Source organism: Schistocerca nitens, chromosome 6 (assembly GCF_023898315.1).
Source record: "Schistocerca nitens isolate TAMUIC-IGC-003100 chromosome 6, iqSchNite1.1, whole genome shotgun sequence".
Taxonomy (NCBI): Eukaryota; Metazoa; Arthropoda; class Insecta; order Orthoptera; family Acrididae; genus Schistocerca; species Schistocerca nitens.
This window is the reverse complement of record NC_064619.1, coordinates 136,370,580-136,392,222: the sequence shown is the minus strand read 5'-3', so window position 1 is coordinate 136,392,222 and position 21,643 is coordinate 136,370,580. Positions and strand designations below refer to the sequence as shown.

The 21,643-nt window shown below is 40.2% G+C and overlaps 2 protein-coding genes across 6 annotated transcripts in view; one reads left to right on the top strand and one right to left on the bottom strand.

Moving 5' to 3' along the window:
- The window catches only part of LOC126263703 (bifunctional polynucleotide phosphatase/kinase), a 78,892-nt gene extending 67,903 nt beyond the window's left edge, over nt 1-10,989 (top strand). The window contains exons 6-7 of the mRNA XM_049960843.1: nt 812-873; nt 10,733-10,989. Coding sequence (XP_049816800.1) covers nt 812-873; nt 10,733-10,856 — 186 coding nt within the window. The 3' untranslated portion in view covers nt 10,857-10,989. The remainder of the gene's footprint in view (nt 1-811; nt 874-10,732) is intronic.
- Nucleotides 1-21,643, bottom strand: part of LOC126263701 (intraflagellar transport protein 74 homolog) — a 204,397-nt gene that overhangs the window by 14,667 nt on the left and 168,087 nt on the right. For 3 of the 5 annotated variants that reach the window (XM_049960842.1, XM_049960841.1, XM_049960838.1), the window contains one exon: nt 11,063-11,261. In XM_049960842.1, coding sequence (XP_049816799.1) covers nt 11,063-11,261 — 199 coding nt within the window. Of the gene's footprint in view, nt 1-231; nt 1,118-10,958; nt 11,262-21,643 lie in introns of those variants that run through there. The other 2 variants (XM_049960840.1, XM_049960839.1) reach the window with 2 other exon arrangements.

The window sequence follows — 21,643 nt, the reverse complement described above, 5'->3', positions numbered from 1 at the left end:
TGCACAGTTATTTAACTCATTGTGTGATTACCAAAATAGTTGTACTGACTGTAATGGCAGACAACAATAGAGTATGATCATAACTAATAAAACTTTCAGTAACTGTTTTCTGTAAATAAAAGATGGTTTCAATAGTAACAAGCAACATTTTGTATTCTAAAAATGATTTAGTAAATTTACAATTATTACACATATACAGACCTCTTAATAAGGAATGTATGAAGAGTGCTATGTCAGCGGTACTACTCAAAAAGGTACAATATCTTCTCTTTTATCTAAATCGTACTTGTTGTATTTGTTCTTTTCATTCGTTGCACCTCACATAAAAAAATTCATTGTTTTACACATGTTACAGAAAAATATTAAATTCCTTTTCCAAGTATATTCAGAAGGAGAAATATGCCAGGAGAATGGCACACTGTTCACAAAAATGCTACACGGACCACAGTTATCCACATCAATACTCCAGCATTGCCTTGTCTAATTTCACAACCTTACACAACACATTCTGTCTTTGTGTGTGTAACATCTGATTTCAGTATAGATATAAAGACAACCTATTAACTATTGGGAGTGTTCAGAAGTAGCCATGTTATTTGTTATGTGAAATCTAAAGTTTCTCTCTGTTTCCTCATTATCATAAATTCTGTCCCATAAAGAAATGATGATGGACAGTGGTGTAAAACTACAGTTTCTCTCCCTGTTTCCTTATTATCATAAATTCTGTGCCATAAAGAAATGATGGACAGTGGTGTAGTCATTCACAAAATTACTTCATGACAGTATGTAACTGATTATTCTTTTATTCCAGTTTCGTGAACTGACTGATGATTCTCATGAGCCCATTAGTGAAGCAATTATAAATATGTTCAGGTAGGTCACTAGAAGGTATATTTAACTTAACCTTGCTATTAAATTAAGAAATTCTCATGCTGTCAGTGATGGTAACATAGGTCAGTATCACTTCTGAACTTTTTCAAAATTTTGTTGATGTCCTTTGGCATTGACCAGGCTGGTTTAAGCCGTTTCCAACACAAGTAAGGCCCTTAAACATAAATCTAAATCTAGTGGTCATGCAATGTGAGTTCTTTTTTCTTAAAATAGGCATAGGCATTCTCTGTAACAGATAACAAATTTCTGAGTCTTATTCCAGTGCTAAATATTAAGAGGAGAAACAATTCACATCAATTTAAGGTAATTCCTGAGATGCATAAAAACTTTTAGTGAAAGCTGAAAGAACTATATGTTGTATTGTTCTAATGGGTAGAAAAATTGAAATTATTTTTCAGTTCAATACTGGAACTTTTTGTTTCTGTAATTTACAAGTTAATTCACTTTCTTTGGAAACAGTAGGACAGAATACAAAAACTATCATGTAATTTGATGCTGATGTGTAAAACTAAAGACACTGTTTAACTGCATAAGATGTATGTCACATGTGAGGAAAACTCACAAGTAGTTAAATTTTTGAAAATTTACATGAAAATAGTTGAAAATTGATAAACATAGTCAAACTTATTATGTCCTCAACTGGGAAACACAAATTAGATATGAAAGAGAAATATTCCATTAATGAAGTTGCGTAGAATTCCTACAGTTGTGTAGAATATATAATGAGAAATTTTTCTTGGATGAAGATGTTGTATTGTAGCTAACAACATAAAAACAGCATGGCAGGTTCTACTAATATATTTGGTAGTTCAAGCTTGATATAGTTATCAAGGCATATGCACAGTCCATACAGCAAACCACAAGAATGAGCCTGTACAACAGCCAGTAGTAGAGTATATAGAGAAGTGGTCTAAACACAGCACATGAGCAAACAGAGAACACAGTGTGGTGAGCGAACAGAAAGAGAGAGTGCAACCGGCAGCAGTCACATAAATAAGTAGCCGCATTCGAACTGCGCACAGGTGGCACTAGAAGAGCACTCGCACAGCCATCCTGTGTGGTGCATCTGTTATAGTGCCTCTTTGGTGAGCTCATTATAGTGCCTCTCTTTGGTGACTGACCTGATGGCATTTTAAGTGGAAAACAGAAGAGTTGTAACTACGACCGACCGGTGACAATGGTACTGATGTATTCTTCAGTTTCCTGCTAGAAGCGGTAGCCCCAAGGGTTACCACTCATTATGTTGAAATTGTTCTAACCTTTAACTTAGTAAAACATTTCAAAATAGAATCTAAATCTGTTGACTGCAACATATTGCTTGTGACAGCTGAAGTTGACAGTCCACACACTTGTTCTTGAGAAAGTGTTGACTTCAGGTATGTCCTTAAGAAATTTAGTTTTGAAACACTCCTTTCTCCACTAGCTACAGATATTAAAGTCATGAGGATTCATAAACTTAAAAAAGTATTGGGAAAAATGTCAATGAAATTACTTTTTGTAATATAAGATAATGAGCTATGTGGAGAACTTTCAGCAGTTAATAAGCTCAGATCTATCTTTTAGTGAGCAGACAGCTGTATCAACTATAACATATAAAAAATTAACCTTAAAGGAGTGTTCTGCTTCACCCTCATCAATAGATTCATCATTAGACCCGCAACTAGATTGCTTCTTCATTCGCTTAGGATAATTTTCCTTTTCTTTCTCAGAGACTGAGTGAGGTCAAAGTTTGTCAGCAAGCACCTCTAGTTGTATGTGAAGTGTACTAGTGACAAGATACAATCAATGCCTTCTCTGCCCAATAGCAATGGAAATACTATAGATGACAGTGCTGCTAAAGCGATGTTACTAATAACAGCCTTCCGAAATTCCTTCACCAAGGAAGACGAAGTAAATATTCCAGAATTTGAATCAAGAACAGCTGTCAACATGAGTAACTTAGAAGTAGATATCCTCGGAGTAGTGAATCAACTTAAAATATTTGATAAAAGCAAGTCTTCCAGTCCAGAGTGTATACCAGTAATAGGTTCCTCTCAGAGTATGCTGATGCAATAGCTCCATACTTAACAATAAAATATAACCGCTCACTTGACAAAAGATTCATACCCAAAGACTGGAAAGCTGCACAGATCTCACCAATATTCAAGAAAGGTAGTAGGAGTAATATACTAAATTACTTGCCCATATCATTGAAGTCAATATGCAGCAAGATTTTGGAACATATATTGTGTTCGAGCATTATGAATTACCTTCAATAGATGATCTATTGACACACAGTCAGCACAGATTTAGGAAACACCATTCTTGTGAAACACAACTAGCTCCTTACACACACAAAGTGCTGAGTACTATTGACAAGGGATTTCAAATTGATTCCATATTTCTAGATTTCCAGAAGGCTATTGACACTGTACCATAAAAGCAGCTTCTAGTAAAATTGCATGCTTATGGAATAATATCTCAGTTATGTGACTGGATTTGTGATTTTCTGTCAGAGAGGTCACAGTTCGTACTAACTGATGGAAAGTCATCGAGTAACACAGAAGTGATTTCTGGCATTCCACAGCATAGTATTACAGGCCCCCTGCTGTTCCATATCCACACAAAAGATTCAGGAGCCCTGAGCAGCTGTTTTAGGTTGTTTGCGTATGATGCTGTCTAGTAAAGTCATCAGAAGATCAAAGCGAATTGGAAAAAGATTTGGGAATGATATCTGTGTGGTATGAAAATTGGCAATTGACCATAAATAATGAAATGTGTTAGGTCATCCACATGAGTGCTGTAAAAGAAATCCGTTAAACTACGGTTATATGATAAATCAGTCAAATGTAAAGGCCGTAAATTCAACTAAATATCTAGGAATTACAATTATAAACAACTTAAATTGGAAAGAACACACAGGAAATGTTGTGGGGAAGGTGAACCAAAGACTGCATTTTATTGGCAGAACTTAGAAAATATAACAGCTCTGTTAAAGAGACTGTCTACACACAGCTTGTCCATCTTCTTGTGGAGTACTGCTGCACAGTCTAGGATTCTTAGCAAATAGGATTAATGGTGTACACAAAGAAAGTTCAAAGAAGAGCAGCACACTTTGTATTATCGTGAAATAGGGAGAGTGTGTCACTGACATGATATAGGATTTGGGATGGGCATCATGAAAACAAAGGTGTTTTTTGTTGTGACGGAATCTTCTCACGAAATTTCAGTCACCAACTTTCTCCTCTGAATGCAAAAATATTTTGTTGACACCTGCCTACATAGGGAGAAACGATCAACATTATAAAATAAGGGAAATCAGAGCTCGCATGGAAAGATATAGGTGTTAGTTTTTTCCAAGGGCTGTTCAAGGTTGGAATAATAGAGAATTTTGTGAAAGTGGTTCGATGAATCCTCTGCCAGGCATTTCAGTGTGATTTGCAGAGTATCTATGTAGATGTAAATGCATCCGTTATCACACTTTTAAAGACCTCTTCGTGTACCAGACACAATGAAGATATTTGAATTTTTATAACTTTCTTGTAATTTCAGTGGCACTGTTTCTTTCAAAAGCATCCAGTTTAAAATCTGCACTAACTTAATAAACATCATCGTATACTCATCAGGGTGTATACGCTGTGGGACAAAGGGGAAAAACCCGGGATTTTTTTCATATGGGAGAAAACTGGGAAAAACCCGGTAATTTGTTAGAATTCCTGGAAGTTATCATTGTTTTAGTTTTCAGTTAAATTTTTGTTATTTTGAGTGGTAAGAACAGATTCTATAACAAGAATTTTACTTTATCTCCCTTCTGCAGAATAATACAGCAGTGATAAAACAAATGAGGGAAAAATGTGCCATTTATAAAAACAAAACATGGTGCACACACAAGCATCTGCAGATAGGAAAATGTGACCAAGGCTTTAAGGTGAAGACTATGCAATACTTCATAACAGCAAACCACTTCCGATGAGTGTGACAGTCACAAAGGTTTACATTAGGTTTGTTAGCACAGTTGCCAGCAGGCTCATGCGCATGCACAGTTGAGTCGCGTATGAGCAGTACCTGCTCCTGCTTATGGTTACTTTAAGGGCAGCTGTTAGCTGTATCAGCAGTAGCAACAAGTATCCAAATGCTACCTGAAAAAATATTTCTGCGGCACCCACAACTGCCAGATTCGTACACATGCTGAGTAGTCAGGGTTGTAGTAGGGAGGGGGTAATCTCCACATGACCTGCATTTAAGTTGAATGATTTTGCTATCTCTCACATCAAATGAAAACAAAACGGATTTTCGTGGCCGGGAGCTAGCAAATGAATTAACACATTCACATAATTATGAAAGACGCTAAAATATGTTTCAGTTTTCTGATTTTATTTTATTTCCAGGTTTTTGGCAATCAAACATTAATTACCTTGCAGAACAATGAAGTTATTTTTGTCGATTTTCTAAAGAAATCTGGCTTTCATTAATCTTTTTCACAGAGGCACTCACTTTATTTGAAATGAAGTTCTGTCAATCCACACCATTGGCTAGTGTCAACTGTTTGCTGAGCTACAAGTGCCCATTTTTATCTTCTGCATGTATGGCGTTATGCCTTAATAATGAACAAAATGTGAGATAATACAGTACTGGTACTCTAAGAGAATTTGTAGTCCCAAAACCACAATGAAAGGCTTAATATTAAGTTGGGGCCTACTTTGTGAATTTGGACATATGAATGTACACTTTCAACAGTACTATGCATTTTAGTGTGGTTTACAGAAGTCCGATGCTCGTGGAGTATCCTCTGATGTCCTGTGTGGTTTACAACATAATGCAAGATCTCTTAATGCTTCATAGGTATGAACATTGGGGCTTCCTATGTCGTCATGTGCAGTTATGCTGTTTTCTTGTGCTCTGACAACTGCTGAAACAAATTCTAACAGGTTGTGGGAAAATATTGGGTGGTTGAAAAGCATTACTTTCAAAATGAGTTTTATTTTATGCGTGATGAATTATGTTATGTGCTTTGAATTTCTTAAATCACTGAGTGAGTGTTTGATTCTCATTTATAGCTTAACACTTTGAGGGCCAGCCATGTAGAAGAATTTCAAGCCAAAAATTATTTAAAATTTTAATGGCACATTTGTATGAGGTATATTAAAGTGTAACACATGCAAAAAAGTCCAATATTATATGTGAAAGTTTAGCTTTTCTTCTAGCTATACTGCGTGTTGTTGTTGTGGTCTACAGTCCGAAGACTGCTTTGATGCAGCTCTCCACGCTACCCTATCCTGTGCAAGCCTCTTATCTCCAAGTAACCAGTGCAACCTAAGTCCTTCTGAATCTGCTTACTATATTCTGCTCTACAGTTTTTACCCCCACCCCTCCAAGCTTCCCTCCAGTACCAAATTGGTGATCCCGTTTCTCTTCTTCCAAATTCTATACAGTACCTCCTCATCAGTTATGTGATCTACCCATATAATCTTCATCATTCCATGTTTCACTTCCATACATGGCTACATTCTATACAAATACTTTCAGCAAATACTTCCCGACACTTAAATGTATACTTGATGTTAACAAATTTCTCTTTTTGAAAAATGCTTTTCTTGCCATTTCCAGTCTACATTTTATATCCTCTCTACATCGACCATCATCAGTTATTTTGCTCCCCAAATAGCAAAACTCATCTACTACTTTAAGTGTCTCATTTCCAAATCCAATTCCCTCAGCATCACCTGATTTAATTTGACTACATTCCGCTGTCCTTGTTTTGCTTTTGTTGATGTTCATCTTATATCCTCTTGTCAAGACATTGTTCATTCCAGTCCTTTGCTGTCTCTGACAGAATTACAATTTCATCAGCGAACCTCAAAGTTTTTATTTCTTCTCCGTGCATTTTAATTCCTTCTCCAAATTTTTCTTTTGTTTCCTTTACTGCTTCCTCAATACACAGATCGAATAACATTGGGCACAGGCTACAACCCTGTCTCAGTCACTTCTCAACCACTGCTTCTCTTTAGTGCCCCTCGATCCTTATAATTGTCATCTGGTTTCAGTATGAACTTTAAACAGCCTTTCGCCCCCAGTATTTTACCCTTGCCAGCTTTAGAATTTGAAAGAGAGTATTCCAGTCAACATTGTCAAAATCTTTCTCTAAGTCTACAAATGTTATAAACATAGGTTTTCCTTTTCTTAACCTATCTTCTATGAGAAGTCGTAGGATCAGTATTACCTCACGTGTTTCTACATTTCTCCTGAATCCAAACTGATCCTCCCTAAGGTTGGCTTCTACCAGTTTTTCCATTGTTTTGTAAAGGATTTGTGTTAGTATTTTACAACTGTGACTTATTAAATTGATCATTCAGTAATTTTCACATCTGTCAGCACCTGCTTTCTTTGCAATTGGAATTATTATATTCTTCTTGAAGGCTGAGGATATTTTGCCTGATTAATAAATTTTGCTCACCGGACGGAAGAGTTTTGTCATGGCTGGCCCTTCCAAGGCTATCTGTACCAGTAATGGAATGTTGCCTACTTCGGGGGCCTTGTTTCGATGTAAGTCTAGCTTTGTGAAATTCTTCACGCAATATCATACCTCTCATGTCATCTTCATCAACCCACTTTCATTTCCACAATACCCTCAAGTACATCTCCCTTGTATAGATCCTTTATATACTCCTTTCACCTTTCTGCTTTCATTTCTTTGCTTAGGATTGGTTTTTCATCTGAGCTCTTGATATTCATGCAGGGGGTTCTCTTTCCACCAAAGGTCTCTTTAATTTTCCTGTATATGGCATCTATCTTACCCCTAGTCATATATGCTTCTATGTCCTTACCTTTGTCCTCTAGCCATTCCTGCTTACCCATTTTAGGCTTCCTGTTGATCTCATTTTTGAGACATTTGTATTCCCTTCCGTCTTCTTCATTTTTTGCATTTCTGTATTTTCTCCTTTCATCAATGAAATTCAATAGCTCTTATGTTACCCGAGGATTTCTACTAGCCCTCATCTTTTTACCTACTTGATCCTCTGCTGCCTTGACTATTTCATCTTTGAAAGCTACCCACCCTTCTTCTACTGTATTCCTTTTACCCGTTCTTGTCAAGCGTTCCCTAATGCTTCCTCTGAAACACACTACAACCTCTGGGTCTTCCAGTTTATCCAGGTCCCATCTCCTTAAAATCCTGCCTTTTTGCAGTTTCTTCAGTCTCAATCTGCAGTTCATAACCAATAAATTGTGATCAGAGTCCATATCTGCCCCAGGAAATGTCTTATAATTTAAAACCCAGTTCCCAATCTTTCTCTTACTATTATATAATCTATCTGAAACCATCCAGTGTCTCCAGGTCTCTTCCACATATAAAACCTTCTTTCATGATTCTTAAACAAAGTGTTAACGGTGATTAAATTATGCTCTCTCTGTGCAAAATTCTACCTGGCGGCTTCCTCTTTTATTCCTGTCTCCCATATTCTCCTATGACTTTTCCTTCTCTTCCTTTTCCTACAATGAAATTCCAGTCCCCCATGACTACTAAATTTTCTTCCCCTTAACTATCTGAATAATTTCTCTTATCTCATCTTACATTCTCCCCCTCATCTGTTGTGGATGTGGACTTCATTTCTATATTGGCTACAATAATGCATTCACTATGCTGTTCATAGTAGCTTATCCACATTCCTATTTTTTTAAATTCATTATTAAACATACTTCTGCATTACATCTATTTGATTTGAATTTATAACCCTGTATTCACCTGACCAGAAGTCTTGTTCCTCCTGCACCGAACTTCTCTAGTTCCCGCTTTGTCTAACTTCAATCTATCCATTTCCTTTTTTAAATTTTCTAACCTACCTGCCCAATTAAGGGATCTGACATTCCCCATTCCAATCTGTAGAAAGCCAGTTTAGTTTCTCCTGATAAACAACATCCTCCTGTGTAGTTCCCTCTGGGGGATCCAAAGAGGGGACTATTTTACCTCCAGAATATTTTACCCAAGAGTAGAGCTGCACACCCTAAGGAAAAATTATGGCTGTAGTTTCCCCTTGCTTTCAGCTGTTCACATTACCAGCACAGCAAGGCCATTTTGGTTAATGTTACAAGGCCAGATCAGTCAATCATCCAGACTGTGGCCCATACAACTAGCTGCAGGAACCACGCGTGTGTCTGGCCTCTCAACAGATACTCCTCCTTTGTGGTTGCACCTATCTGTATTTTTGAGCCACACAAGCCTCCCCATCAATAGCAAGGTCCATGATTTATGTATATTAATTTAAACTATTAACTTTTCCTATTTGTATGTTTGCACTATTGAACAGTGATGTTGCTACTGGCTGACTATATCACTTGTGTCCTATGCTCTGAATATATGCTGTCATCGGCTAGCAAGATCATGTGACATGAGTGTAAAGTGCATCACAATCTACATTTCAATGCATCGGAAACTAACATGCTGTGTTTGGTGGAATTCAAATAGCGGTTCTACGCGCTTCAGTCTGGACGCGTGACCGCTACGGTTGCAGGTTCGAATCCTGCCTCGGGCATGGATGTGTGTGATGTCCTTAGGTTAGTTAGGTTTAAGTAGCTCTAAGTTCTAGGGGACTGATGACCACAGATGTTAAGTCCCATAGAGCTCAGAGCCTTTTGAACCATTTTGAATTGAAATATGTACTTCTGTAATTCGAAAATATGCAGCGAACATGTTGCTGCACATCAAAAATATTTACAAAATGCATTGTATGCCGGGAAGTTCTACACCGGTGCATAAAACCTTAACCATTCAAAGGATTGATAAGTTTTACACTTCCAAGGGAAAGTATACCGTTACTTACCATGGAAAAAGTGTATTTCCACCCAGGAAATGTGTATTTTTAACCAGGGAATCTGGGAATCTTTTTTCCTTGTCTGTGTATACACCATGAGTCATTCAATGTAGCATGTGAGAGACTTGAAGGGGCATTCATTTGGCTTTCCCAGTGGATACTGCTGAGACGTTTTATAATGATATTGCATACTTGCTTCATCAAACTAGCCAGTTAACTGGTAGATGCAGAAAAGAAACTGAAAAGTTATTCAACTGTACTGAAAAAAGTTGACAGCAACATAACATGACAGTGCTGCTTTGTTCATTACAAGATGTAATGAATGAGCCACAAAAGGAACAAAAAATGCTTGAGGGTTAAAGTTGTGGTTCTAGTAAAAATAATTATTTATTTAGCACCACAAAACAAAACTACAATAAATACTCATATGTTTTTACAGTCAGTTGCAGTGGAAATGATGAACATGGACGTGAGAGTGTTAATGACCAAAACTGACTGGATACAGGAGGCAAGTAAAAAATATAGATTTGTCTAACAGGGTTCTTACTGTCTCTCGAGCATTAATGTAGTTTTTGGTGGAACCATCATGCACGGGTTAATAATTTGTCTTCATTGCTGCTTGAAGGAGAATACAAACACCTGTGTAACTACATTGTACTGGCTCTGAGTGTACGACTGTGTTGAGGGATTGTATTAGGTGGAGTGTGCAAGGGGAGGAAAAGAGGCCGGCAGTGAGAGGGTAGGTTCCAGGTACAGCTTGCAGATGGCTAGGGGGGAGTGACAGAAAGCACATGGGATAGTAATGTGGCAGTGGTTACTCTCTGTGCAAATGGGTGGTGGGGTACACTTGTGACACCCATGGGATGAGTGGGTGGTCATGTGGATGGCAGTGGAGTTTGATGAGGCACATGTGGGGTGGAGTGTGGGGGGCATTGAGTTTAATTTCAACCACCAGAGGAGCTCTTTTTCCTCTTTATAACTTCATTTTTTCAGCAAACATTTCTCTCAATTTTTTACAGTTCTGACTTTAATACGAAATTTCTTTGTTATTTCAGGGCAAAATATGAGGAACCAACTACTGAGGAAGGATTTTCTACTATTGTGAAAGTGAATTTTGTTCCTGTCTTTACAGACCCAGAACTAGAGAAGTTTTATAAGATGTACTTGTTAGAAAAATAAATACAAAGCTTTTTATCATTTTTAAGCTCATAAATCAGCTAGTGATGCTATATTGCAATCAGTTAATGCCTGAAAAAAATGAAATGTATTGAAATGAACTACCTCTTGATAATTAAATTAGCTTTTGCGTTAATTTTCTTTGTAGTGCTACTCCATCAGGTTCACTTCATAATATCAGCCACTTATGCATCAAATAGCTATATTACCCTTCTTTACATTCTCCTTAAGCAATGTGTTGTATTCTTGTACAAGTGCATAAACCTTATTCTTGAGTGGTTCATAATCAGTCTCAGACTTTTTTGTTGCAATGAATTCTTTCATAGCAAAGTTATTCTGTTCCAATTGCATTAGCTTCCTTTCCAAGTTGCTAAGCTGTGCATAAGTTTCATTGTCATTTAGCTGGTTCTGGAACAAAGATAAAAAACAATAACGATTAGTATGTGTCATATTAGAAGTCAGTTAAAATAACATTTTGTTATCAGTGAGTTGAGTGGTTATGTGCAGGTAGTTGTATTTCTTTCTGGAGGTGCTTGCAGTAGTGTTTGTTTTATTAGGTACACACAGACCCTTGTCAGATGTGGCTGGCTGTATGCCAGCAACACTGCCCCAGCAAATGCAGTCTGTCAGTCACAAAGTAACTTTATTCAACCTCTAAAACTGGTGGAAAATAAATTTCACTGTCAGAGTCAGGGACAACAGAAGTACATAGAGGATATTATTGTTGAAATCTGTGCTATACTGAGTCCAACTGGATAAACAAACATATTCTTCCTGTATGGATACTTATGATTAGTAGTGTGTGAAAACATTCAGTTGCAGTAGTAAAACAATGATCAAGGACCAACATGTTAGTAGAGTGAACAAATCACACTGGTGATCTTTTAATGATCATCACAAACTCTATAACAAGATGTGATCAAAAAGTAACTGTAATTTTTGTTTTCTTAAAGAATCTTTATTTTTTTCATCACTGACGTCCCTCTAAGGTATAATATAGTGCTTTTTCCAAGCTTGGAAGCACTTCTGGAACTTACTTTTCGTTCTGGTGTTCTGCTCCTTCAATGATTTTGTTTTTATCTCACCAATGATGGCAAAGGATGTCTTTTCATGGTTCTCTACAGCCTCAGGAATAGAAAGAAGTTGTAATGGCCATGTCTAATGAATATGGTGGCTGAGGCAACATAAAAGTTTTTGTTTTCTACCAAAAACTCATGAACAGGCGTTGAGGTGTGAGTGGGAGCGTTATCGTGATGCAGTTTCCTTGAGTGGTTTTGCAACCATTTTGGTTGCTTTCTCCAGACTGCTCCTCCCAAACAGCATGTAACTTCCAAGTAGTATTCCTTATTGACTGTATGGCCGTAAGGCAGGAATTCATGATCCACTATCCCATTGTAACTGAAGAAAACAGTGAGAAGAATCTTCACATGTTATAGAACTTGCTGAATTTTTTTTTGTCTTGGCTCTTCAGGCAGTTTCCATTGGGAAGACTGGACTTTGGTTTTGATGTTATAGCCATATACTCATGCACTGTTTCATCCTTCTTTAGAAGTTACGGATTGTTGTCGACTTCATTCTGCAATTCCTGAGCAATGTCTATACAATGTCGTTTTTGGTCAAAATTGTAACAATTTTGGAACATACTTTACTGCTAAACATTTCATGCCAAAAACATCCACTTTTTGGCATGAGCCAAAAGATAAGCCAATATCATAGACAACTTCACTGATGGTGATTCAGCAATTTTCCAGAACCATTTTTCTTTACTTATACTGTTGCCAGTAACTGATGTGATAAGGCGTTCAGGGCAGTCATCATCTTCAACGACTTCTCGACCCTCTTTATAATGTTTATGCCACTCGTAAACTCTTCTCTTACTCATAACAGATTTGCCAAGAGCCAGAGTCAACATTCCATTTTTCAAGCAGAATTTCATGCAAATTCTCTGATCCATCTTTTTTGAAAGTAAAAATTTGGCACTCAAAAACACGTATAACCTCTTCAACTGTTGACAATAAACTAAATGTTCAAAACGAATGAAAATGCAAATCTACATCAGGAACATGTGTACCAACAAGATAAAATAAAATAAAGTTTAACGTATATAGCCTGCAAAATTAAAAAAGTTCCTTGTTACTTTTTGATCATACCTCCTACATGTCAATGAGTGATATGACTGGTGAGTTATCAATTTGTGGCATCAACTGTATCTGCTGAGCAAAATAGCTCATGCAATGGGACGTTACAGACTGGGCCTCTTTGATTTCATTAATATTTATAGGATTTGAATCTCAGTGCCTGTACATAAATTTCCTAATGTCCGCAGCTCGTGGTCTTACGGTAGCCTCTCGCTTCCCGTGCACGGGGTCCTGGGTTCGATTCCCGGCAGGGTCGGGGATTTTCTCTGCCTCGAGATAACTGGGTGTTGTGTGTCTTTCATCATCATTTCACCCTCATTCACTCGCAAGTCGCCGTAGTGGTGTTAAAGAACTTGTGGAGCGGCGGCCGAACCACCCCACGAGGGGTCTCCCGGCCACCAATGCCATACGCTCATTATTATTAATTTCCCAATGCAGTATGACACATTTATGAAGAATACTTGAAACAATCGCCTTTGAGGATTAAGCGATTTCAGAGTGCTTTTAGATACTGACAGCTATATTAATAAATTACAAATAGGTTGTACTTGAGTGTGTAATGTATAAATCTATGGCTCATAGGTCACTCATTCGAATATGGCTACACCTGGATCAGGGCTGCTACCTTAGCAACAGTCAATCAGAGAAAGCACTTGTTTGTGCCTTTTGTTCCGTTCACCATTGTCAAATCTCTCTGCTATGACGGCTATAGCCAGCTGCAGATGACACTTGCAGCCTGTAACCTTAACTGTTGTGATTCGTTTCAGTGTTTTGCTTCTTTGTGAGGCAAGTTTATTTTGTGCTACAGACTATCTGAAGTCTACAGTGCAAATTTGCAGAAGAGTGTGGTAGGTACGTGGAAGGGACAGCGACCTGCTCATGTTTTGCATGGTCAGACATGTGAGTATGTGCGCTCTGTGCGCAAGTATTTTGAGAAGGGCAAAGACAATTGTGCGACTCTATTGCCTCTAACGAAGGTAGTCGAAAGAACCACAGATGCTCTGAAGATACATAAAAACACTGTTGTCAAAGTCTGTAAGGAAAAATACTGTCCAAAGAGGTAGAGCCTGGTTCATCTCTGAACAGAGGAAGACAAAACCATGAGAAAAACTTGGACTTTTTCCAACAAGATGCTATCCATTGCCACATGTATGGGTATTATGAGAGAAAGAACAAAAAAAACTGTGTATTACTCTTTATGGGGCAGACATTCAGTGGCAGCAATGGTTGTCAAAGCCCTCAGTTTTTGGTACAAAGAAAAAATTAATGGACGGAAAATTATAATGGAGAGAAGTTGTGTTGTAGCATATAAATGCCCACCATCCCATCAGGAAAGACTTTAAAGATGATAGTATAAGTGGAATTTCTGCTGTTCTCATAGGAAAGGGCGCAAGACTTATTGTCTTGCATGCTGGAACTTTATTTGTTTCTGTATGTAAATGTCTCTTTGTTTAAAAATCGTGGGAAACAAGCAACGACAATGAGCAGATGAACCACAATAGTTTTTCGAAGTGGTTCAAGGAGCAGCTATCATTGGAAAACTTCCATCAATTGTCTGTTATTGAAAAGGATAATGCCCCATATCATTCAGTTATTAAAGATAAAGCTCTGACGATGGCAGCAAAAGAAAAGCTGGCCTATCTGAATAGTGGAAACGCCACAATGTGAAAGTTCAGGATGATTTGTGTGTGGCAGAACTCATTGAAATAGTGAGGGGAAATAAAGGCCATGTTTCAACATTATATTGAAGACAAGGTGGCTAAAGAAGATGGCCACAGGGTTAGTTTTGGGAACAGATTAGACATTATGTGGCAACAAATAACAAAAATTCACTGTGGCAGAAATTCAAAAATTGTTAGAGGGAGCAGTGGCACAAACAAAGGCAGAGAAATGGAGTAATGTTCTGTGCCACACAGAAACTGTTGTTGAAGAAGCATGGAAAAGTGAAGTGAATGTAGAAAATAATATTGAAAATATGATTACTTATATCCTTGGGTAAGTCCATCTTCCATGGACCTGAGCGTAGACAACGTGTGTTGAGAAAGAAAGTGATTCAACTAAGTGGCATTTACCCTTTGCCATGCTTTGTCTTTATTTTTGTGTTTGTGTTTAATATTTTTGACTGAGTGGTGTCTGCTGTATTTCCAAAATAAATCTTGTCTTGTTATTAAGGAATATCCCTCTGCACAAGTATAATGTACTACATGCACACAACAGTGAGAAGTAAGTACTTAACAAGTATAATGTACTACATGCACACGACAGTGAGTAGTAAGTACTTAAGTAGTTTATAATTATTTGAATGTTGTGAGTGGTTGTATTTACGTAAAAGACTCAGATCCATTTCAGCACCCATTTTGTAAAGAATACAACTAAACATGACTCATTCTGATTATTGTAAAAGATGTGCATTTCCTGTTGCTTATGTTGTGACTTACGAATAATAGGAACACAGTATCAATTTATACACAGGTACGTGTTCATTAAACGACTAGAATACTCAAATTCTGTAAAGCTAACTCAACACTGCCCATTACAAGGCAGCGTGAGAGTGAGAAGGCAGGCAGTATGAAACCTCACAGCTGTTGCTGCTACTGCTACGGCCATACTGCTCATTCACACACCCGCTAACCAATAACATCTCCCCCTTCCACATTCAACTATACGTCACTGTTAATCACTTTGTTATTCTGATCCACATATAATAGTAACATGTTTTTTATTTTACTTTAAATTTCCATATTTATTAGCAATTATAAGTGTTCATGATTAAACATCTAATCATAATTTTTTAATAAATATCATCATCTTTTTATTTTTACTTACAAATCACATGAAAATGCCAGTATTCACAATAAATTAAAATTTAGTGCAAAAATACAAAAGGTCATATAGAAGATTTAATGTTTTATTTCTAGAGATTGGACATTATTATTGATTTACTTTTTTCCCCACGAGAAGGCATTTTCATTTATTTTCGCACAACCAATATTTAAAAATAAAAATGTTATGTTTTGTTAAAAAAGTATAATTTGTTGATTAACCAAAAATTGACCGGTGTGGCCGAGCGGTTCTGGGTGCTACAGTCTGGAACCATGTGACTGCTACGGTCGCAGGTTCGAATCCTGCCTCAGGCATGGATGTTTGTGATGTCCTTAGGTTGGTTAGGTTTAAGTAGTTCTAAGTTCTAGGGGACTGATGACCTCAGAAGTCAAGTCCCATAGTGCTCAGAGCCATTTGAACCATTTTGATTAACCATTGTTTAATAGAAATAGAATTTAAATAAAATAAAAAAAAATGGTTAAGAAAAATGCTACTCCTTAAAAATCTCAGTGTGAATGAGAAGTGGGATTTGGTGTGCAACAGTTAGAAATTTTGTTAGTCATATGTAGCACCAGTGACATTTTCCAGTCTTGTACGCGTAGTTCAATTGTTCATTTAGAAATCGAGGAAGGTAGTTACTTATAAATAATGAAAGATTTCAAATTTCAAGTGAAAACTTGGAGAGAAGGATTGGGATCGATTGTACCAGAAGATGAATTGCAGAGATTATGCAAATCGTAAATAAAACCAGTAAGAAAGAATGATGATGTTGATTCATCCAATACCAAGGGGTGAAGTGATATGGAGAAACTTGGTTATCAGTATGCTGAAAATGAAGTCTGATTCTGAAGTAACAAATTTTATGAAGCAGACAAAGGATGGAGAAAGGGTAATTACTCCGAAGAGCCAAAGAAACTGGCACATCTGCCTAACATCATTTATTAGGCCCCCCGCGAGCATGCAGAAGTGCCGTAATACGACATGGCATGGACTCGACTAATGTCTGAAGTAGTGCTGGAGGGAACTGACACCACGAATTCTGCTGCAGGCTGTCCATAAATCCATAAGAGTACAAGAGAGTGGAGATCTGTTCTGAACAGCACATTACAAGGCATCCCAGATAGGCTCAATAATGTTCATGTCTGGGGAGTTTGATGGCCAGCAGAAGTGTTTAAACTAAGAAGAGTATTCCTGGAGCCACTCTGTAGCAATTCGTTACGTGTGGGGTGTCACATTGTCCTGCTGGAATTACCCAAGTCTGTTGGAATACACAATGGACATGAATTAGGTGATCAGACAGAATGCTTATGTACATCCGACCATGCAACATGTTTCCGGTCATCAACAGTCCAATGTTGGTGTAGATGGGCCCAGGTGAGGTGTAAAGTTTTGTGTTGTGCAGTTATCAAGGGTACACAGTGGGCCTTCAACTCCGAAAGCCCATATTTATGATGTTTCGTTCAATTGTTTGCACACTGACACTTGTTGGTGGCCCAGCATTGAAATCTACAGCAATTTGCAGAGGGGTTGTACTTCTGTCACTCTGAACCATTCTTTTCAGTCGTAGTTGGCCCCATTCTTGCAGGGTCTTTTTCCAGCGTCAGCGATGTCGGAGATTTGATGTTTTATCGGATTCCTGATATTCACGGTACGCTTGTGAAATGGTCGTACAGGAAAATCCCCACTTCATCGCTACCTCGGATTGCTGACTATAACACCATGTTCAAACTCACTTGAATCTTGCTAACCTGCCATTGTAGCAGCATTAACCAATCTAACAACTGCGCCAGACACTTGTTGTCTTATACAGGGGTTGTCCCCCATGCGGGTCCGGGGGTTAGAATAGGTCCGAGGTATTCCTGCCTGTCATATGAGGCGAGTAAAAGGAGTTTCACAAGTTTCGGCCTTTATGTGATGGTCCCCTGTAGGGTTTGACCTCCATTCTTCAAAATTTTCCCAAGGAGCAAGCCAATTGGGCAAGGGCGCCTTACAAGTGCGTCGTGTCCATCGTGCATTGAGATCTTTAGTCCACTTTCTCGTCGTCACATTTCAGTCCTGCCCATTCTTCATCTCTTGGGCGAGGACACCTTCTTGGGTGCATTTTCCACCATGCACATGCAGTGTTGATTTCTGCATCGACGATGACCATGGACTTCTTTGCACCTGATGTTCAGCACGGTAGCCAGTCTGTTGTGGTGGGGCCGCCATGTACCCTGTTGGTTGTAGCCCCCTGACCACACAGGGATCGCTCTGCTGATGCCTGCGCCGTTAACTCCCCACATATGCCAAGGGGTAGATGCCCATCCCCCTGGGGCATCGGGACTCCAGGCAATCCCTGCTAGGTGATCTTTGCTGCGGCTGGGTGGTGCCCGTGGGGAGGGCCCCTGGTCGGAGTGGGTGGCATCAGGGCGGATGACACGTGATGAAGTGTAGTCCATCATGTGTTGCTGGTGGTGAAACACCAGCAGTCTTTAAGCAATCATTAGCTCAATTCAATGCACAGAAGTACAGCCCCAAATCGTTCCCCTCCCTGGCCACACCATGGGAGGTAGGCTAAGGATGGCAGCGGTTCTTATTTGCCCCGGTACCTTGTATGTTCGAGAGCTAATGGGGAATCTTTCATGACGATGAAGCCTCAGTTTTTTGTTGAGCATTTAGAGGTAAAGTTCGGGGAGGTGGAGGGCTTGTCCAAAATGAGATCTGGGTCAGTCTTGATCAAAACAGCATCCTCTGCCCAGTCACGGGAGTTACTCGCTTGTGACAAGCTAGGGGATATTTCTGTAACAATCACACCCATAAGAGCTTAAATATGGTCCAGGATATCATATTTCACAGATACCTCCTTTTGCAGTCCAACGATGAGCTGCACGCCAATTTAGAGCGGGGTATACGTTTCGTACGGCGTGTCCACTGGGGTCCGAAGGATAATCAGGTTGCCATCCTGTGTGTATGACATCGTCTTACGCCGCCGCTACAACAGTTCTGGCACCATCAGCTCTGCCAACCCAGGTCACCTCTCAGAGCCGGAAGACTACACATGCCCCCTTGATGGTGGTGGGAATTGCCCTCCCTGTTGCTCCTGTACCACCTACTTCAGGAGCAACCCCCCCCCCCCCCCAAACCATCGGGGACGTCTGTCCCCACTTCTAAGCCGGAGAAGCATAAGTCTTCTTTGGCTACTCTCATTAGGAAGGGATCCCTTGTGTCACTCCCTTCCCAGGTTTCTTCTAGTGGGAAAGATGACACTCGCCAGTGGCTGAAGAGCCAAAAAGCAGCTGGTCATAGGGCTTCAACCTCATCAGTCCCGGAGACTGAGGCAGTGAAGTCCTCCCAGCCAGGGAAACCCTAAGGGTCAACAAGAGAAATCCAAAAAGAAAACCCCTAAGACCAAGGAAATTGCGGTGGAACCCACACCACCAAAACCTGCAAGCTCTGCAGCTGAGGATGGGGTGGAGAATATGGCATCCGCTGAGGACCTAGATCTCGCCAGACCCTGATACACAATGGATATAGACTGCTCAGGCAATAAATCGGTGGCAGCAGGTGACTAAGGCGTAAACTGCCTCATTCAACGTTCCATGCCTTCCCAGTCTCATGATGTCATCCTCCAGTGGAATTGCAACAGTTTTTTCCACCGCCTGGCTGAGTTGTGGCAACTGTTAAGCTTTGCACCCGCTATCTGCATTGCCCTCCAGGAAACCTGGTTCCCAGCAATGCGGGCCCCTGCCCTCTGCGGCTGTAAGGGATATTACAGGCACTGTAGCGACTATAATCGAGTGTCAGTGGAGTTTGCGTTTATGTCCTAAACTGGGTCTGTAGTGAACATGTGCCCCTTCAAACCCCTCTTGAAGTTGTGGCTGTCAGAATGACGACAATGCAGGAAATAACTGTTTGCAATGTGTATCTTCCTCCAGATTGTGCAGAACCCTTGAATGTATTAGCTGCACTGATTGATCAACTCCCTAAATCTTTCCTACTTCACGGAGATTTTAATGCCCATAACCCCTTGTGGGGTGGTACCATGTTAACTGGCCGAGGCAGAGATGTCGAAACTTTATTGTCGCAATTCGACCTCTGCCTCTTAAATACTGGGGCTGCCGCACATTTCAGTGTGGCTCATGGTAGTTACTTGGCCACTGATTTATCAATTTACAGCTCAGGGCTTCTCCCATCTATCCACTGGAGAGCACATGACGACCTGTGTGGTAGTGACCACTTCCCCATCTTCCTGTCACTGCCCCAGTCTCAGGCACACGGACACCTGCCCAGATGGGCTTTGAACAAGGCGGACTGGGGAACTTTCATGTTTGCTATCACCGCTGAATCTCCCCCACAAGGTAACATCAATGTGATGGTTGAGCAGGTGACTAGCACAATTGTTTTTGCAGCAAAAAACGCGATCCCTCGCTCTTTAGGGTGCCCGAGGCATAAGGCAGTCCCTTGGTGGTCGCCGGAAGTCGCTGAAGCAATTAAGGAGCGTTGGCAAGCTCTACAGTGGCATAATCGGCTCCGTGCCCGTGTTCGCTACCTTATCAAACAATGGAAGAAGGAGTGTTGGGAGAGATACGTCTCCACCATTGGGTGCCACATGCCACCTTCCCAATTCTGGGCAAAGATCATACGTTTTTTCAGAAACCAGGTCCCAAGAGCTGTCCCCGGTGTTACCATAAATGGCGAGTTATGTACCAACACAAACGCGATTGCCGAGCACTTTGCTCAAGCCTCTGCGTTGGAGAATTACCCCCAGCCTTTCGCACACTCAAACAGCTGCTGGAAGGGAACATCCTCTCATTCACTACACTCTGCAGTGACTCATATAACGCCCCATTTCCAGAGTGGGAGCTCCTCAGTGCCCTTGCACATTGTCCTGACACATCTCCTGGGCCAGATCGCATCCGTAGCCATATGATTAAACATCTTCTCGTCATCTTCACCCGGATCTGGTGCGATGGCGTCTTTCCATGGCAATGGTGGGAGAGTACCATCATTTCGGTGCTCAAACCTGGTAAAAACCCACTTGATGTGGATAGATATTGGCCCATCAGCCTCACCAACGTTCTTTGTAAGCTGCTGGAACATATGGTATGTCGGCGGTTGGGTTGTGTCCTGGAGTCACATGGCTTGCTGGTTCCATGTCAGGGCGGCTTCCCAGGGTCGCTCTGCTACTGATAACCTTGAGTCCATTGAGTCTGCCATCCAAACAGCCTCATCCAGACGGCAACACCTGATTGCCATCTTTTTTGACTTATGTAAAGCATATGACACGACTTGGCGATATCATATCCTTGCCACATTGTAGGAGTGGGGTCTCGGGGGACCGCACCAGATTTTTATCCAAAACTTCCTGTCGCTCCGTACTTTCCATGTCCAAGTTGGTAACTCCCATAGTTCCATCCATATCCAGGAGGATGGAGTCCCGCAGGGCTCTGTATTGACTGTCTTTCTATTTTTGGTGGTCATTAACAGTCAAGCAGCAGCTGTTGGGCCCTCCGTCTCACCTTCTCTGTATGCAGACGACTTTTGCATTTCGTACTGCTGCTCCAGTACTGTTGTTGCTGAGTGGCACCTCCAGGGAGCCATCCACAAGGTGCAGTCATGGGCTCTAGCCCACGGCTTCCAGTTTTCAGCCAGTTGTGTGTCATGCACTTCTGACGGCGTCGTACCATTCATCCGGAACCCGCACTTTACCTTAATAAAGTCCACTTACTTTAGTGGAGACATACCAATTCCTAGGACTGGTTTTCGATGCTCGATTGACTTAGCTCCCTCATCTTCGTCAGCTTAAGCAGAAGTGCTGGCAGCACCTCAATGCCCTCCGTTGCTTGAGCA